Source organism: Bubalus kerabau, chromosome 4 (assembly GCF_029407905.1).
Source record: "Bubalus kerabau isolate K-KA32 ecotype Philippines breed swamp buffalo chromosome 4, PCC_UOA_SB_1v2, whole genome shotgun sequence".
Taxonomy (NCBI): Eukaryota; Metazoa; Chordata; class Mammalia; order Artiodactyla; family Bovidae; genus Bubalus; species Bubalus kerabau.
This window is the reverse complement of record NC_073627.1, coordinates 59,474,241-59,491,726: the sequence shown is the minus strand read 5'-3', so window position 1 is coordinate 59,491,726 and position 17,486 is coordinate 59,474,241. Positions and strand designations below refer to the sequence as shown.

The window sequence follows — 17,486 nt, the reverse complement described above, 5'->3', positions numbered from 1 at the left end:
CTCCAGGCAAGAACACTGGAGTGGGTTGCCATTTCCTTCTCCAATGCATGAAAGTAAAAAGTGAAAGTGAAGTCGCTCATTCGTGTCTGACTCTTAGCGACCCCAGGGACTGCAGCCTACCAGGCTCCTCCGCCCATGGGATTTTCCAGGCAAGAATACTGGAGTGGGGTGCCATTGCCTTCTCCGGTATATTGCCTAAGAACATGGTTAATTTTTTTTAATTTAATAAGCAATATATTATTTTTCCTCTGCAGTCTGTTCTCTCCTGGTCTTTAATACATAAATCATGCCACATCACTCTCCAAGTCAGAACTCTCCAATGACTTCCCATCACACTTAGAATAAGATCCAAACACCTTACCATGGTTTATAAGACCCTTCATCTCTGGCCCTGACTAGCTGTCTACTACCCTTCTCCTGCTTATGTTACATGAGTCTCATTGATCTTTTTATAGTTCTTCAGACATGCCAAGCTCATTTCTACGCCAGTGCCTTTGCACTGGCTTTTCCAACTCCCGAGAATCCTTTCCATTTAGATCTTCACAAGACTTACTCCTTCATTTCGTTCAGGTCTGTGCTCTCATGTCTTCTTTTGAAAGAGGCTTTTCCTGGCCACTCTAGTAAAATGCTAGCCCCCATCATCACTACCAGTCACTCATAATCTGTCTGTACCCATGTTTTTTAGTAGCACTGCTTTGCCATCTGAAATTGTGTCTGCCCCTCAGCACATGCACTTCAGGAAGGTGGGGTCCTCTCTTGTGTTGTTCACCACTGTAGCCCCTGAATCTACTACAGCAGTTATTCAGTATGTGTTAAGTCAATAACTAAATGAATAGAATCCTAGAGGTACCCTGTGTAGAATTAAACAGCAGTTGAAGAGAGAAACAAGAAAATAAAGTAAAAATAACATGAATTTTCACACCTGGATTATTGGAGGTTGGTAGAACCATTAAAAGTCACAAGGAACTCAGAAGGAAAGACAGATTGGGAAAGAAGTAAGACAAGTTCTGTATCAGACATTAGAAATGCTACCCACTCCAGTGTTCTTGCCTGGAGAATCCCAGGGACCGGGGAGCCTGGTGGGCTGCCGTCTATGGGGTCGCACAGAGTCGGACACGACTGAAGCGACTTAGCAGCAGCAGTAAGCATTGAGAGGGAGATGGGAGAACAGGTCACGATTGGAGATGCTATGTAAGGAATAATTGATTGTCTTCCTGATCGTTGAAGCCTAAGGTTCCAGCAAAAGGATGTAACAGGAGAAGAAGGAAAAGCCCTTCTGTGACGAGCTCAGGAGAGGGTCCAGATGGGGGCAGTCAGGCAGGACTTAAAGAAAGCTCCGGGAGAAGAAAGTTTCAAGAAGGGAGTGTTAAACAGTTCTAAATGCTGATAACAGGAGGGCAACATGTGAAAAATAGATTGGCTGTGATGGTAAGCATTTGTGACCTTTAAGAGAGAAGCTTCAGTAGATTGGTGAGGGCAGGAATACATTTTACACCAACACTGTCTTGAATGTCAGTTTAATCTTTCCTCTGTGATTCATAAGGCATTTCAGCATCTCTAAGGACCTCCTGGTCATTTTGTAAATATCAATTATGTAACTCTGTAGTTTAAAAGGTGTTGGATTAAGGGGAAAAGGTATAGGACATTGAAATGAATCTATACTGATCCTACAACATACGGTAGAAGTTACTTAGTTTAAACACATTCGCACCAGCGCCCAGGTTTCTGTGACTTTCCAGCGGGATGCAGCGTGCTCTGTTAGCTGTCAACAAGTGCCAGTTCAGCACATGCAGTTTTTTACATTACAAAGTGCTAAGATCAAAGGGAAAATGTTAGTTAGGACAGCAATATTTTTATGTTATTGTCTGCTGACATAAAAATGTGTTGAACTTTTATTTTTGTTATTTTGAAAAGATCTGAAAAGAATGAATAAGCAGGAGAAATTGCTCATAATCAACCACCAAGAGGCCATCGTTGTTTACATTTTCACTTTCAGTCTTTTATTCAGCTTTTTAAAACTTCTAACACTTTTATGTTATTTCTTACATAATGGAAGGAGGAATATAGTAGCTAAAAGCAGGAGCTTGAGAATCAGATTACTTGGGTTCAAATCCCATCTCTGCCTCTTATCAGCAACATGATCTTGATGCATTTCATAACCAGTCTGCACCTCAGTCTCTTCACCTATAAAGTGCAGGAACAAATAATTCTTTTATAAGCCAATTTGTCCTGATACCTGGCATATAAAACAGAGTTGATCCCATACTCTTTCCACGTTTCTTTCCAAACTTACTTGTTGTATTTTCCCCCTCCACTGGCACTCATTGCAAGACTTTTCATCACTTTCTGATGTTTTGTACTTTTGCCCTTGGTTTTAAGGTGCAAATACTATTTCCAAATAAAATCTAGGTTGGGAGCCACCTCTCCTAGATACTAAGCTAATATGAGAAACTGAGGAACCCAGTTGAGGATTATAGTTGTCTACAACGGCCTTAAAGTTGCCCTGCACCCCCATGTTAAAGTCAAATATGGCCTGACTCTGCCCTAAATAAAAAAGGACAATAAACTAATGAAAGCATTTGATTGTCTGTATCAGCGTTATTATTCTGAAGCCGTTTACCATACAGTGATAATCACATGCCTGGCTGGGCTGTTAACAGTCATGTGCCCCTCGGGCACCACATCACAGTTGTGTTATGTGCAGACTTGTGACAAATGCTTCTAAGACTAGGTTAAATGTGGACTATTTAAGTAATAGAGACTTCAAGGGAAAACAGTTTTCTCTTTTGTTTACTTCAGGAAAGTATTTGAATTTATTTCATGGTTATCTTTAAAGAAAGGGGAGGTTAAGAAAAATGGTCATATTAGCCTTTTGATTAAAGTAATTGCTCAAATAGCATCAAGGCAGAAGAACACAGATATAATAGATGTAACACCTCTCTCAGGACTTCATGACTGAAAACAAAACGAAGCCCCTAGTTCTCCCAAACTCAATGGGTCATTTGGGTGTGACAATCACAGTCTTATTTCCCAGAACCAAACTTGCGCTTGAGTGTTTTGGCATCCTTTCAATTACTCTCCTGTTTAGGACTCAGAATAAAATAGTTGAAGTATCTATAATATTCTTTCTTTGTGAGCAAGGTTTTTATCAACCTTACTCTTTTCTGAAAACATATTACTATGTTCTAGTAATGTAAGGTACATTTTTATCCAAAAGTGGATCTGTCTTTATTGATAAGGTTACTGACAAGGTTCTGTGAAATGCATTACTATGCTATGGGTTGTAAAGTTTTTATAAACAACAAAATGCTCTTGTTTTGTTGCTTGAGATGATGGTGAATTGACTAACTTAAGGAAACAGGCTGCTGCATGTTTTTCTAAGTATCTTGCAGTAAATCAACCTTCAAAGACTTCCTTAGGAAACAGATTGGCGCTTTTTAAAAAATAAATGCAATATATTAAACATAGTTCTTAAATCATCTAGTTCTTTTTTCTAATCCAAAAATAAGAAAAATATATCAGTTTGTAATATGACTTCCTAGAGATCTGAATAACAAAAAGCGTCGACGTTCTTAATCCAGCATAGCTGTCAATTTCCTAGTTCTTTTGTGTGTTTTGTTGTGTGTGTGTATGTTAGTCATTCAGTTGTGTTCAACTCTTTGTGACCCCATGGACTGTAGCCCACCAGGCTCCTCTGTCTGTGAAATTTCCCAGGCAAGAATACTGGAGTGAGTAGCCAACCATTCCCTTCTCCAGGGGAATCTTCCCAACCCAGGGATCGAACCCAGCTCTCTCGCATCGTAGGTGGATTCTTTACCAGCTAAGCCACAAGGGAAGCCCTTATTGAAACATACACATTTATAAACGTATTTTTTAAGTGCTTAAAGGAGATATTGCTATTTCCCAAAGACCTGATAAATGTACTCAAAACATTACTTTGGAATGTTTGCATTTGAGAGTATAACTTAAATATTTTATTGTCAATGTATTTTGTGGTATTTTATTGTTTCCAAAGGCCATTGTGCCTAAATGGCAGCACAGAGGTTGTGTTTACCATAACATCACATTCAGAAAACCATGAATGCAAGCCAGTCTATTGGAATGCACAGGCCAGCAAGTATGCTCTTTTCTATTTAGTCAACTTTTGTTTAAACATGGTTTACTTATTTGAGTGGAAGTTAACAAAACACTGAGCTTTAATGATCTTGTCGTAGCAGTGCTCTGTTTTGTGACCTAGATTTCGAATCTCTGTAGTATTTCCTGTATGAAACTAGTGTAGTCCCTCTCTGTGCACCTACCACAATAATAAAATATGAGTCAGCTATGTAGAGACACTATCTGTGGAAGGGTTCTTTTTAATCAAAACCTTTGTTAATAAAGAAAAAGTACATAGTGCTATTTATATTCCAGATGAGCTAATCAGTTAGGTATAATTAAGAATCTTTCTAGGAGGAAATTTCTTGGGAGATATTTAAAAATTCACTCCTTAAATTTTTTTTAAATAATATGCTTTTTTGTATACATAAAGGATTTCCTTATTTCTTAGTCTGGTGTAACCTTGAAATTCTTAGTAGGCAGAAACTGTGACCTTTATTTGTACTGAATAAATATTTTTAATCTGTTCTCTTCAAAGAATTTTTCTTGTTATTGCAATCTACTATTGTAATTTCATTTTTTTAAATGAGCATTTACACCCTGGAAACACCTGCTCAGTTCTGTCCTATGTGAAGTGACATTGGCAGATTTCAGCCATACTGTAGCCTTTCCTCTTGGCTCAGCCCTTAGTATAAAAAAGACTAGTTGTGAAATAACAGCCATTGTGCTACAATATTACTGCTAGGAAACCTGCTATATACTGCTAGATAAATTGATTGCACATGCATCACATGGTCAAGGCTTCCCAACACTCCGGTCTTGACTAAATAGCACAACAGATTTTAAATATTATACATATCAAAGAAATATAGGTCTATCCAAATTGGCTGCACAATAGAATAGAATGATAGTTGCATCTATATCTAAATAATATCAAACATCTGTATTACCAATGAAATACTGGCTCATCTAGGTATAGACATTTACATTTATGTGGGCAGAACGACCGAATGATTAGTTGAGTGGCTAGAGCTTGTGTTTGACTCTCACCATAGGCCCAGAGCGTCACTGTGCAGCATTCTCCTTCAGGTTCTGTTCTCTCCCTTAACCGCATCTCCATTTCTGTTCCTTCTTCCCCATCCTTTCCTTTCTTCAGCAAATTCTGATTGAGAACCCACACTGTATGTTGAGTGGGGACGGGAGACATAGCCTTACTGGAACCATGTAGAGAGTAATTGGATAGTTTTTAAAGTTTAATTATATACTTACAAATTATGGTAAATGTCCTAAAGAATATGAACATAGTATCATTTATTTATTCAGCAAACATTTCTGAGGATCAACGATGTGTCTGGCGTTTTGCTAGGAACAAATGAAACAAAATGATCCCTACCCTCATAGAGGAAACTGGGAGAGGAAAGAGTGGACTGTCTTTGTGGTAAGATTTAAGTAGAAACTTGAAAGACAACTAAGAGTCAACTGTCTTAACAACCTAAGGAGAGAGCATTCTAGGCTGAGGCAAAGAGCTGCCTACTCAAAGGAATGAAAGGAGACCAGGATAGGCTCATTTAGTGAGATGGGAACAGTTAAGGAGGGTCAGCTTTTGAAAAATAAAACTTAATTTTAGAAAAATTGTATGTAATTTTCCTGTGAAGCATGTAGTGGAAATATTATTGGGAAATTGCTTATACTAGCCTAAGGTCAGAAAAAAGGCTGTCCTGGAGAAATAAATGTGAGAGTCACCGGCATGTATAGAATTTTTAAAGCTATGAAAGTGGTAAGATCACCTGGGATGAGAATATAGTAGGGAAAAGAAGGGGATGCAAGACTGAACCCTAGGAATATTTACATGGCTACAGAGAAAGAAGAAACTGAACTAAAAAGGAATGATCTTTTAAAAATTTAGATGACATTTTTCATTTTCTAAAGTTAGGTACACTATGTGTGTATAGTATTGTGGAAACCAGGAAAAACTGAAAGCTTTTAACAGCATATACTATTTTTTAACTTATTTTATATTGGGGTATAGCCAATTAACAACATTGTGATAGTTTCAGGTGAGCAGTGAAGGGACTTACCCATATGCATACATAGATCCATTCTCCCCTAAATCTCCCTCCCATCCAGGCTGCCACAGCGCATTGAACAGAGTTCCATGTGCTATACAATAGATCCTTGTTGGCTGTCCATTTTAAATATAGTAGTATGTACATGAAGAGCTATGGACAGAGGTTCATGACATTGTAGAGGAGGCAGGGATCAAGACCATCCCCAAGAAAAAGAAATGCAAAAAAGGCAAAATGGTTATCTGAGTAGGCCTTACAAATAGCTGTGAAAAGAAGAGAAGTGAAAAGCAAAGGAGAAAAGGAAAGATATACCTATTTGAATACAGAATTCCAAAGAACAGCAAGGAGAGATAAGAAAGCCTTCCTCAGTAATTAATGCTAAGAAATAGAGGTAAACAATAGAATGGGAAAGACTAGAGATCTCTTCAAGAAAATTAGAGATACCAAGAGAATATTTCATGCAAAGATGGGCACAATAAAGGACAGAAATGGTAGGGACCTAACAGAATCTGAAGATATTAAGAAGAGGTGGCAAGAATACACAGAAGAACTATACAAAAAAGATCTTCACAACCCAGATAATCACAATGGTGTGATCACTCAGCTAGAGCCAGACATCATGGAATGTGAAATCAAGTGGCCCTTAGGAAACATCACTACGAACAAAGCTAGTGGAGGTGATGGAATTCCAGTTGAGCTATTTCAAATCCTAAAAGATGATGCTGTGAAAGTGCTGCACTCAATATGCCAGCAAATTTGGAAAACTCAGCAGTGGCCACAGGACTGGAAAAGGTCAGTTTTCATTCCAATCCCAAAGAAAGGCAATGCCAAAGAATGCTCAAACTACCACACAATTGCACTCATCTCACACGCTAGTAAAGTAATGCTCAAACTTCTCCAAGTCAGGCTTCAACAGTACATGAACTGTGAAATTCCAGATGTTCAAGCTGGTTTTAGAAAAGGCAGAGGAACCAGAGATCAAATTGCCAACATCTGCTGGATCATCGAAAAAGCAAGAGAGTTCCAGAAAAGCATCTACTTCTACTTTATTGACTATGCCAAAGCCTTGACTGTGTGGATCACAATAAACTGTGGAAAATTCTTCAAGAAATGGGAATACTGGACCACCTGACCTGCCTCCTGAGAAATCTGTATGCAGGTCAGGAAGCAACCATTAGAACTGGACATGGAACAGCAGACTGGTTCCAAATCGGGAAAGGAGTATGTCAAGGCTATATATTGTCACCCTACTTATTTAACTTATATGCAGAGTACACCATGTGAAATGCTGGGCTGGAAGAAGCACAAGCTGGAATCAAGATTGCCAGGATAAATACCAATAACCTCAGATTCACAGATAGCACCACCCTTATGGCAGAAAGTGAAGAACTAAAGAGCCTCTTAATGAGAGTGAAAAAGTTGGCTTAAAACTCAACTTTCAGAAAACTAAGATCATGGCATCCGGTCCCATCACTTCTTGGCAAATAGATGGGGAAACAGTGACAGACTTTATTTTTGGGGGCTTCACAATCACTGCAGATGGTGATTGCAGCCATGAAATTAAAAGACTCTTGTTCCTTGAAAGAAAAGCTATGACCAACCTAGACAGCATATTAAAAAGCAGAAACATTACTTTGCCAGCAAAGGTCTGTCTTATCAAAGCTATTGTTTTTCCAGTAGTCATGTATGAATGTGAGAATTGGACTATAAAGAAAGCTGAGCGCCAAAGAATTGATGCTTTTGAACTGTGTTTTTGGAGAAGACTCTTGAGAGTCCCTTGGACAGCAAAGAGATCCAACCAGTCCATCCTAAAGGAAATCAGTCCTGAATATTCATTGGAAGGACTGATGCTGAAGCTCCAATACTTTGGCCACCTGATGTGAAGAACTGCCTCATTTGTAAAGACCCTAATGCTGGGAAAGATTGAAGACGGAAGGAGAAGGGGAAGACAGAGAATGAGATGGTTAGATGGCATCACTGACTCGATGGACATGAGTTTGAGTAAGCTCTGGGAGTTAATGATGGACAGGGAAGCCTGGCATGCTGCAGTCCATGGAGTCACAGAGTCATTCACGACTGAGCGACTGAGCTGAACTGTATGTATATGACCATCCCAAACTCCCTAACTATCCCTTCCCCTCCAGCCACTGTAAGTTCCTTGTCTTTGTCTATGAGTTTCTTTCTATTTGTAAGTTCATTTGTTTCATTTTTTTTTTAGATTCCCCATATAAGGGATATCATATGATATTTTTTCTTGTCTGTTTGACTTAGTATGACACTCTCATCCATGTTGCTACAAATGGCGTTATTTCATTCTTTTTAATGGCTGAGTAATATTTCATTTTGTCTGTTGTACCACTTCTTCTTTATCCATTCCTCTGTCAATGAACATTTAGGTTGCTTCCAAAAAAGCATATACTTGAGGTAATTATCCTGGTAGATAAATTTTTAAAAATTATTCTCAGCAAATAGTAAAAGACTCCATAATCATTAATGTATATATTTTTCTGTTTTATGTATTTCTTTTACCTTATATAGTGGTGTGCACAGTTGCTCAGTCATCTCTGACTCTGTGATCCCATGGACTGTAGCCTGCCAGGCTCCTCTGTCCATTAAGTTTTCCAGGTAGAATACTGAAGTGGGTTGCCCCTTCCTACTATAGGGGACCTTCCCAATCCAGGGACTGAACCCACATCTTTTGCATCTCCTGCATTGGCAGGCAGATTCTTTACCACCAGCGCCACCTGGGAAACCCCATATTTTATAGTATATGATATATAATATATGTATGTATATATCTTTTATATATCTGTTACAGAACCACTTTATAGAATTGTAAGTATAAAGTTCTAAATATAGAAACAATATATATTTTTAAATAGCAAGTATTTTATATATATATATATTTTTAGAACCACTTTCTCCAATGTAGAAACTATCTTAACCAATCTTAATAGGTCCCTCTCTAGTACTCCATGATCTTAAACTGCTACCAGTTAAAATATATATCAGAGTTGATTGTTTCCAAAACGATTAATGCCAATTGTACTTGCCACTGTAAATTAATTGTAATTTTTGTAATTTGATGAAATGTGAATGTGGAAATAAAAAGTTGATTTTACAAAAACTAAGTTGAATGCCTTAGAGATTTGATAATGGTGAATTCATATTGTTATTGATTAGATGTAAGAAGGGCTTACCAGGTAGCTCAGTGGCATAAAGAATCTTTCTGCCAATGCAGGGGATGCAGGTTTGATCCCTGGGTCAGGAAGATCCCATGGAGGAGGAAATGGCAACCCACTCCAGTATTCTTGCCTGGAAAATCCTACGGACAGAAAAACCTGACAGGCTACAGTCCATGGGGTCGCAGAGAGTTGGCTACAACTTAGTGACTGAGCACACAGCACAGATGTAAGAGTCATTTGTAACAGACTGAAGGAAAATTATAAAAGTCTAGAAGGATTCTTTTGCTCTTCAATTGTTTCACAACTGTTCTTAATTCTCAATCTACTTTGAAGAACCTGAAACTGGAAATGATAGCTGATGCATTTTGAGTGTGGTTTCTACAAGAAAAACAACACAGACCCCTATCAAAGGAGTGATCAATAAAGAAAAGACTAACCTAATAAAGATTGGCAATTGAATGTGTTATATATATGTTTTTATTTAAAATAAAATATATAAGTATAAAATAATATATCCACATATATATATGATACCTTAACTAACCTATGGTTAGTCTTCTTCTGTAGCCAATACAAAGGTAAACTTTAACTCAGCCTAAGTCCATTACCAAAATGCATTAACAAACTTATCATTGAATAAATGGAACCTTACAATAAAAGTTTACTCCTTTTCTTTCATGATTTTGATATTTAGATACTTCAAACAAGGAAAATGACTCTTTGAATGTGTTGAATTTTCTAACCATATGTGTTTTTCTAAGCATATTGTGTTTTTACACCCAGCCTTTGTTTCTTTGCTATAATAATAATAAACAAAAATGAAAATATTAGTCACTCAGTTGTATCTTTATGACCTCATGGACTGTAGCCCACCAGGCTCCTCTGTCCATTGAATTCTCCAGGCAAGAATACTGGAGCCATTCCTTCTCCAGGGGATCTCCCCAACCCAGGGATCAAACGTGGGTCTCCCACATTGCAGGCAGATTCTTTACCATCTGAGCCATCAGGGAAGACCATATAATAATCATATTGGTAACTTTTCAGAATACAATTACGTATAAATTTAAATCAACATTGTTACCTCACTTTTATTCTCAAATATAACCTCAGTTAAGGTTAATAAAGTATACTTCTCAAGTAGAAAATGATATAAATTATAAAGGTTCAACTCTTATTTTCTTAAATTCTCTTTACAATTAGTTCCAAACCTTACTCAAAATACTTAGAAGACACAAGGAATAATAATTTTTAATATTGCTACATGTTAAATATCAGTTCCTACTGTTCTATAAATTTAGCTGCAAGTATTTAATTATCAGTAATAATAATTCCTTTATTGACTATGCCAAAGCCCTTGACTGTGTGGATCACAATAAACTGTGGAAAATTCTGAAAGAGATGGGAATACCAGACCACCTGACCTGCCTCTTGAGAAACCTATATGCAGGTCAGGAAGCAACAGTTAGAACTGGACATGGAACAACAGACTGGTTCCAAATAGGAAAAGGAGTACGTCAAGACTGTATATTGTCACCCTGCTTATTTAACTTATATGCAGAGTACATCACAAGAAACGCTGGGCTGTAAGAAGCACAAGCTGGAATCAAGATTTCTGGGGCGAATATAAATAACCTCAGATATGCAGATGACACCACCCTTATGACAGAAAGTGAAGAGGAACTCAGAAGCCTCGTGATGAAAGTGAAAGAGGAGAGTGAAAAAGTTGGCCTGAAGCTCAACATTCAGAAAACTAAGATCATGGCATCTGGTTCCATCACTTCATGGCAAATAGACGGGGACACAGTGGAAACAGTGTCAGACTTTATTTCTTTGGGCTCCAAAATCACTGCAGATGGTGACTGCAGCCATGAAACTAAAAGACGCTTACTCCTTGGAAGGAAAGTTATGACCAACCTAGACGGCATATTAAAAAGCAGAGACATTACTTTGCCAACAAAGGTCCGTCTAGTCAAGGCTATGGTTTTTCCAGTGGTCATGTATGGATGTGAGAGTTGGAGTGTGAAGAAAGCTGAGTGCCGAAGAATTGATGCTTTTGAAGTGTGGTGTTGGATAAGACTCTTGAGAGTCCCTTGGACTGCAAGGAGTTCCAAACAGTCCATCCTAAAGGAGATGGGTCCTGGGTATTCTTTGGAAGGACTGATGCTAAAGCTGAAACTCCAGTACTTTGGCCACCTCATGCGAAGAGTTGACTCATTGGAAAAGACTCTGATACTGGGAGGGATTGGGGGCAGGAGGAGAAGGGGACGACAGAGGATGAGATGGCTGGATGGCATCACCAACTTGATGGACATGAGTTTGAGTAAACTCCAGGAGTTGTGATGGACAGGGAGGCCTGGCATGCTGCGATTCATGGGGTCACAAAGAGTCAGACATGACTGAGCGACTGAACTGAACTGAATAATATTTTCAAATTAAAATTCCATATTTAATAGTCAAATTGTGAACAGTGTGGGATGGCAAGTGGTTAAACTGAGGAGGTAATAAAATAGAGTATAATAAAGGACAGTGATCCAGTGGGGGAAATAGAGATGAAGACTCCCAGAATTTATAAATTAGGTTTTACTTTAATAAATATGTATTGATTTAGTTGGCTGCATCGGGTCTTGGTTGCAACATGCGGGATCTTCATTAGGTCACACAGAATCTTTGCTTGCAGCACAAACTCTAGTTGTGGCAGGTGGGCTCCAGAGAACGTGGGCTTCAGTAGTTGCAGCGTGTGGGCTTAGTTGCTACATGGCCTGTGGTATCTTAGTTCCTCAACCAGGAATCAAACCCATATCCCCTAAATTGCAATGCAGATTCTTAACCACTAGACCATCAGGCAAGTCTCCATAAATTACATCCTTAAAGTAGATTTGATTTATTGGATTTTTAAATACTGTTTTTTTGTACATATGCACAGATGTCTAATAAGTACAATGTCTGTGATCCCTAGCTGTAAATAGTTACACATCATTCTGTTAGTTTTGTGTTGCTGACCAAGTAGCTTCCTTCCAGAGCCATGTATGGTGCTTTGAGATGTGAGTATTATATAGCATCAGAAGTTAAGTCTTTGGGCTATCAGATAGAAGCACAACAAGAAGACGAACTTGGGCTCAATTCTGAAGAAGATCTTTGGACAATCAGACCTATCCTGTGTTTGCCATCACTACAGAGCCTGGAGAAATCATATAAAACATGTAGATATATTAGATGAAAATGAAACTGCTGAAACCCCTCTGTATGTCTGCCACAGAGCATGAGCATTTTGTGCAGTCGGCAAAAATCTAGGGGTTCCGGGGGGCTGAAATACCATCCTTGCTGTGTTTGCCCACCTGGATTTTGAGGTACAGCACTACATATCCTAGAGGAAGAAGTGCCATTTTATGATTTTCACAAGGCCACCAGCCTTCCAAGCTCCATACCTGAGTTGCATCAACTCAGAGGAGGTGGTGTTTTCTGGCACTTGCACATTTCCAACCCATAATGGGACCTTTTTTTCCTTTGTTCTTTTTAATGTCACCATAGGCTAGAAGGGGCCTTGTTCTTATTCAGGTTAGTCTGGCCTTCCATTTCCTTCCCACTAACACTAAGCGTCTGACTAAGCAAATGAAAGGAAATGAATTAAATATTCAACTCAGAAAATAAATTTTTTGGAACCAAATATGTTTTAGTAGGACTCAGTCCCCTCAAGGAGCTAGCAGTATATGGAAGGAGGGGAACAAAATAACTATGCAAATTATCATAATGCTAAATTGAAGATATTAACTATTTTATGAATGGTATAAAGTGCTAGTAGCTCAAAAGAACAATGAGGGAAATTGTTTTAAAATCAGGCAAGCATTTACAAGGAATGAAACACTTAAGATTTGGCTCTGAGAAATTTTGAATGGCAGCAGTGGAACCAAAAGGGTATTGTAGTGACTGGAAGATAAAAGTGAAACTGTCATAATTTAAAAGCACTGAAAAACTTTGAGATACAAGGTTGAAACAGATATCTCATTATTTATTCTGCTATAAGCAACACAGCCTTGAGAAAATATTGCAACATGACTTATTAACTATTTGCGCTGATACCCTAAGGTCCCCAAGGGCTCAGGCACACTCAGTCTGACAGACGTTGCTATCTTCCCTAACCTTAATCCACTCTCTTGTTGTTTTTGTTTTGTCATCTATGGCAGACTGATTGTCCTACCAGGTGTGTCACGCAGAAACTGTAAAGCCAGGTACTTGCTTTCTGAACCTCCTGCTCCTGAGGGTAGCCCATTCCTGGCCAATGACATATGAACGAAAATCTGCTTAGGAACTTCTGTAAAGCTTTTGATTAATGAATAAGGACAGATGGAGCTCAGACCACTTTTTTCCCTTTCTTCCTGTCTTCAGTATAGATATGTCTATAGCTTTGGAGGCCCTGCACCTACAAGGTTGCACTGGGGCAGAAATACAGAACCCGAGGCCTTGATGCTATTACCGGGCACACTCTAGGCTGCTTAACTCCTGCTTGTTTGCCCCCGTCGTTGGCTGGTCTGTCACTTTCACCTGAAAGCGTTCCTACTAATGTGCAACTCTTTTCCTCAATCCCTTCAGGCAATCTTGCTTTTACAAATCTGAAGATAATCTTACTTCTTGGGATGTGAATACTCAACAAAATATTGTTGAACATTCACCATGTACCAAAGACTATACTGTGTACCAGAAAGTGATACAAAGGTTTAAAACTCAAGGAACTCATGTTTGCCATGAAAGAGTGATAAGTGCTATGACAGAAACTAGTACAAACCACAGAAGTACCACAGAAGAGGGAGAAATGAATTCTGCCAAGGAAATTAGGGGAGGATGCACAGAGGAAGTACCATTTAAGTTGGTTCCAGCTTGATGAGCAGAAGTTTACAAGGCAGAAAAGAAAGGAAAATGTTAGTAATTTTAGACAGAGTTAATAGCCTGTGCAAATGCAGTGAGGAGTTGAAAGAGCATGACATGTATTGAGGAAAAGCAAAACATTGAGAGTGGTTGGAACGTTTTGGCATTTTTTTTTTTTTTATGAAAGACTCTATTTAAAAATGAAAATAGAATTAAACTCCATGAAGCTACTTGTATAATTAATAGAAGGTAGTTAATTTAAATTCTGTCTACTTTGAATTTATGAAAACATGAGCTGGTCAGAAATTTCTCTCTAGATTGTAAATTCATGTATTTAGATGTATGTGTTGGTGTATGACTTTCTAAGGAAATTAAAATATTAAGATTAGGAGGAGATTGCCTAAAGCAGAAGCAACATTTAAACACTTTTGAAGTACTTGTTTTTGTTATAAATACTTAACATTTTTAGTTAAAGATATTGCAAACAATCATTAAAACACATCATTCAGATCAGATCAATTGCTCAGTCGTGTCCGACTCTTTGCGACCCCATGAATCACAGCACCCCAGGCCTCTCTGTCCATCACCAACTCCCGGAGTTCACTCAGACTCACGTCCATCAAGTCAGTGATGCCATCCAGCCATCTCATCCTCTGTCGGCCCCTTCTCCTCCTGCCCCCAATCCCTCCCAGCATCAGAGTCTTTTCCAATGAGTCAACTCTTCGCATGAGGTGGCCAAGGTACTGGAGTTTCAGCTTTAGCATCATTCCTTCCAAAGAAATCCCAGGGCCGATCTCCTTCAGAATGGACTGGTTGGATCTCCTTGTAGTCCAAGCGACTCTCAAGAGTCTTCTCCAACACCACAGTTCAAAAGCATCAATTCTTCGGCGCTCAGCCTTCTTCACAGTCCAACTCTCACATCCATACATGACCACAGGAAAAACCATAGCCTTGACTAGACGAACCTTTGTTGGCAAAGTAATGTCTCTGCTTTTGAATATGCTGTCTAGGTTGGTCATAACTTTCCTTCCAAGGAGTAAGCATCTTTTAATTTCATGGCTGCAGTCACCATCTGCAGTGATTTTGGAACCCAGAAAAATAAAGTCTGACACTGTTTCCACTGTTTCCCCATCTATTTCCCATGAAGTGGTGGGACCGGTTGCCATGATCTTCGTTTTCTGAGCTTTAAGCCAACTTTTTCACTCTCCACTTTCACTTTCATCAAGAGGCTTTTGAGTTCCTCTTCACTTTCTGCCATAAGGGTGGTGTCATCTGCATATCTGAGGTTATTGCTATTTCTCCTGGCAATCTTGATTCCAGCTTGTGTCTCTTCCAGCCCAGCGTTTCTCATGATGTACTCTGCATGTAAGTTAAATAAACAGGGTGACAATAAAATACATCATTAAAGATCATTACCTCAAATCAAAGTGTAAATGAAAGTGGGAAAATAAATTTTCTTAATTAGAAAATCTCTTTGAGAGATTTCACTAGTTCCCCCTTTTTTCATTCAAATTTGAGAGTTCTTAATTCCTTGAGTTTGTTATCCATCTTCTCTTCTGTTATTAATTAAAACAGATACATAATTTTAGAAAGATTTGCTGAAGCTCCAGTCCTAAAACCCCAGATTCCAACATAGTATTTGGCAAATCTCCAACCTAAGCACTTTTGTTATCAGGATCCCCAAATAGAACAGCTTTTCTTTTTGTTCAGTAATTTAGTATAGTTAAATGAAAGGGAAAGAAATACTTGGGGGCCTAAAGCTGGATATGTTGGTATAAAGCTAAGGGGAGATTTGCAGAATTCACATGTGATTTACTGGGTATGGTTGTCTACATCAGTCAAACCGAATCAATATATAGAAATAAAAATCGACTGTTTATAATTGCAGGTGTTTTTATACTGAATTATCAGAAATTATCATCATCACTGATCAAATGAGATAATTCTCATATTTCTTAGCTTCTTTTGATACTGATGGTCCTTACTAAGTTCTGTTCGATTGAAAAATGCAAATAAGGAATATGTGTTCAGGCCTTGCTTTTTACATGACACCTGTTTACGTGCTGTTTTAGAAAGTATGACTCTATAAGGCATTTGCAGAATAGACTCTGATTCATTTTAATAGATAGATATAGATGCACTTTAAAAGAAGATAGGAAAAACAATAGGATAAATTGTCTTAGAAACACTTTTTGCCCTCTCATCTCACAGAAGATTTACCTAAAGTGATGGGTTTAGCACTCAAAAGAAATTTATTTTTATTGTACTGATTAACAGATTTTACTTTTAAATGAGTTCAAAATCTTTTAAAGAAGAGTATGAATTTACCTCAGTGTGGTCAATCTAATTTCTGTCAAGTAAACTGATTTACCAGTGTGCAAAATTTAGATCCATTTTTATAATGTATTAGCTAACTCAGGCTGCCATGACAAAATACTACAGACTGAGTAACAACAGAAACTTTTTTCTCTCAGTTCTGGAGGCTACAAAGTCCAAGGTCAAGGTACCGGGAACATAGGTTTTATTCTGTGGCCTCTTCTTTTGACTTGTAGGCAGCTACCATCTTTCTGTGTGCTCACGTGATCTCTTCTTTATTCACACATGAGTAGGGAGAGAGGGGTCAGAATCTCTTTTTATAAGACAGTAGTTTTATCAGATCAAAGCCCCACCTCTATGACACCATTTGTCATTAATTACTTTCTTAGATGCCCCCACTGCTATACACAACCACGCTGGGGGTTGGGGCTTCAGCATACGAATTTTGCAGGAACACACACACTCAGTCCATAACAACAGCAAAACTGTTAAGCAGGAAGTAGTTAATAATTGAGAATTCATATACTGTTTACATTTGAAAGAGAAGTCTGAGGACAACATTTTTTACTCTGCACAGAAGTTGCATAATTACAGAGTAGCATATTGGATGATGTCTAGATCAGAAGTTAAATTACTGACCTTCCATATAATTGACTCTATGATAAAGCTTCTTAACCTATTTTGGCATCAGTCTCCAATTTATAGCATTAGACAACTGAATCAAGAATTTCTAAAATCTCTTTCTACTCAAAAACTCTTTGATTCTGAGAGTTCTACTTTCAGTATGACTGAATAATCTCCTGACAGACTAACTGTCTTTCAAAACTCAATTATAAACCCTGGGAAAAACAGAAAAACAACCACTTGAAGCCTCTAGAGAGTAAAATCAGGCAGATTCTGGACAATAGTCAAAAAGTGGAAGAAAGAACAAACTGGGGATAAGTTTCTTGTTTGTTCCACTTTC

The 17,486-nt window shown here is 38.2% G+C and overlaps 1 protein-coding gene across 5 annotated transcripts in view; it reads left to right on the top strand.

The window, feature by feature from the left end:
• STXBP4 (syntaxin binding protein 4) overlaps positions 1-17,486 on the top strand; it is a 234,196-nt gene that overhangs the window by 171,595 nt on the left and 45,115 nt on the right. The window contains exon 17 of one of the 5 annotated variants that reach the window (XM_055577588.1): positions 9,403-10,030. The exons of the other annotated variants lie outside the window; for them this stretch is intronic. Coding sequence (XP_055433563.1) covers positions 9,403-9,506 — 104 coding nt within the window. The 3' untranslated portion in view covers positions 9,507-10,030. Of the gene's footprint in view, positions 1-9,402; positions 10,031-17,486 lie in introns of those variants that run through there. 5 annotated transcript variants of the gene reach the window in all.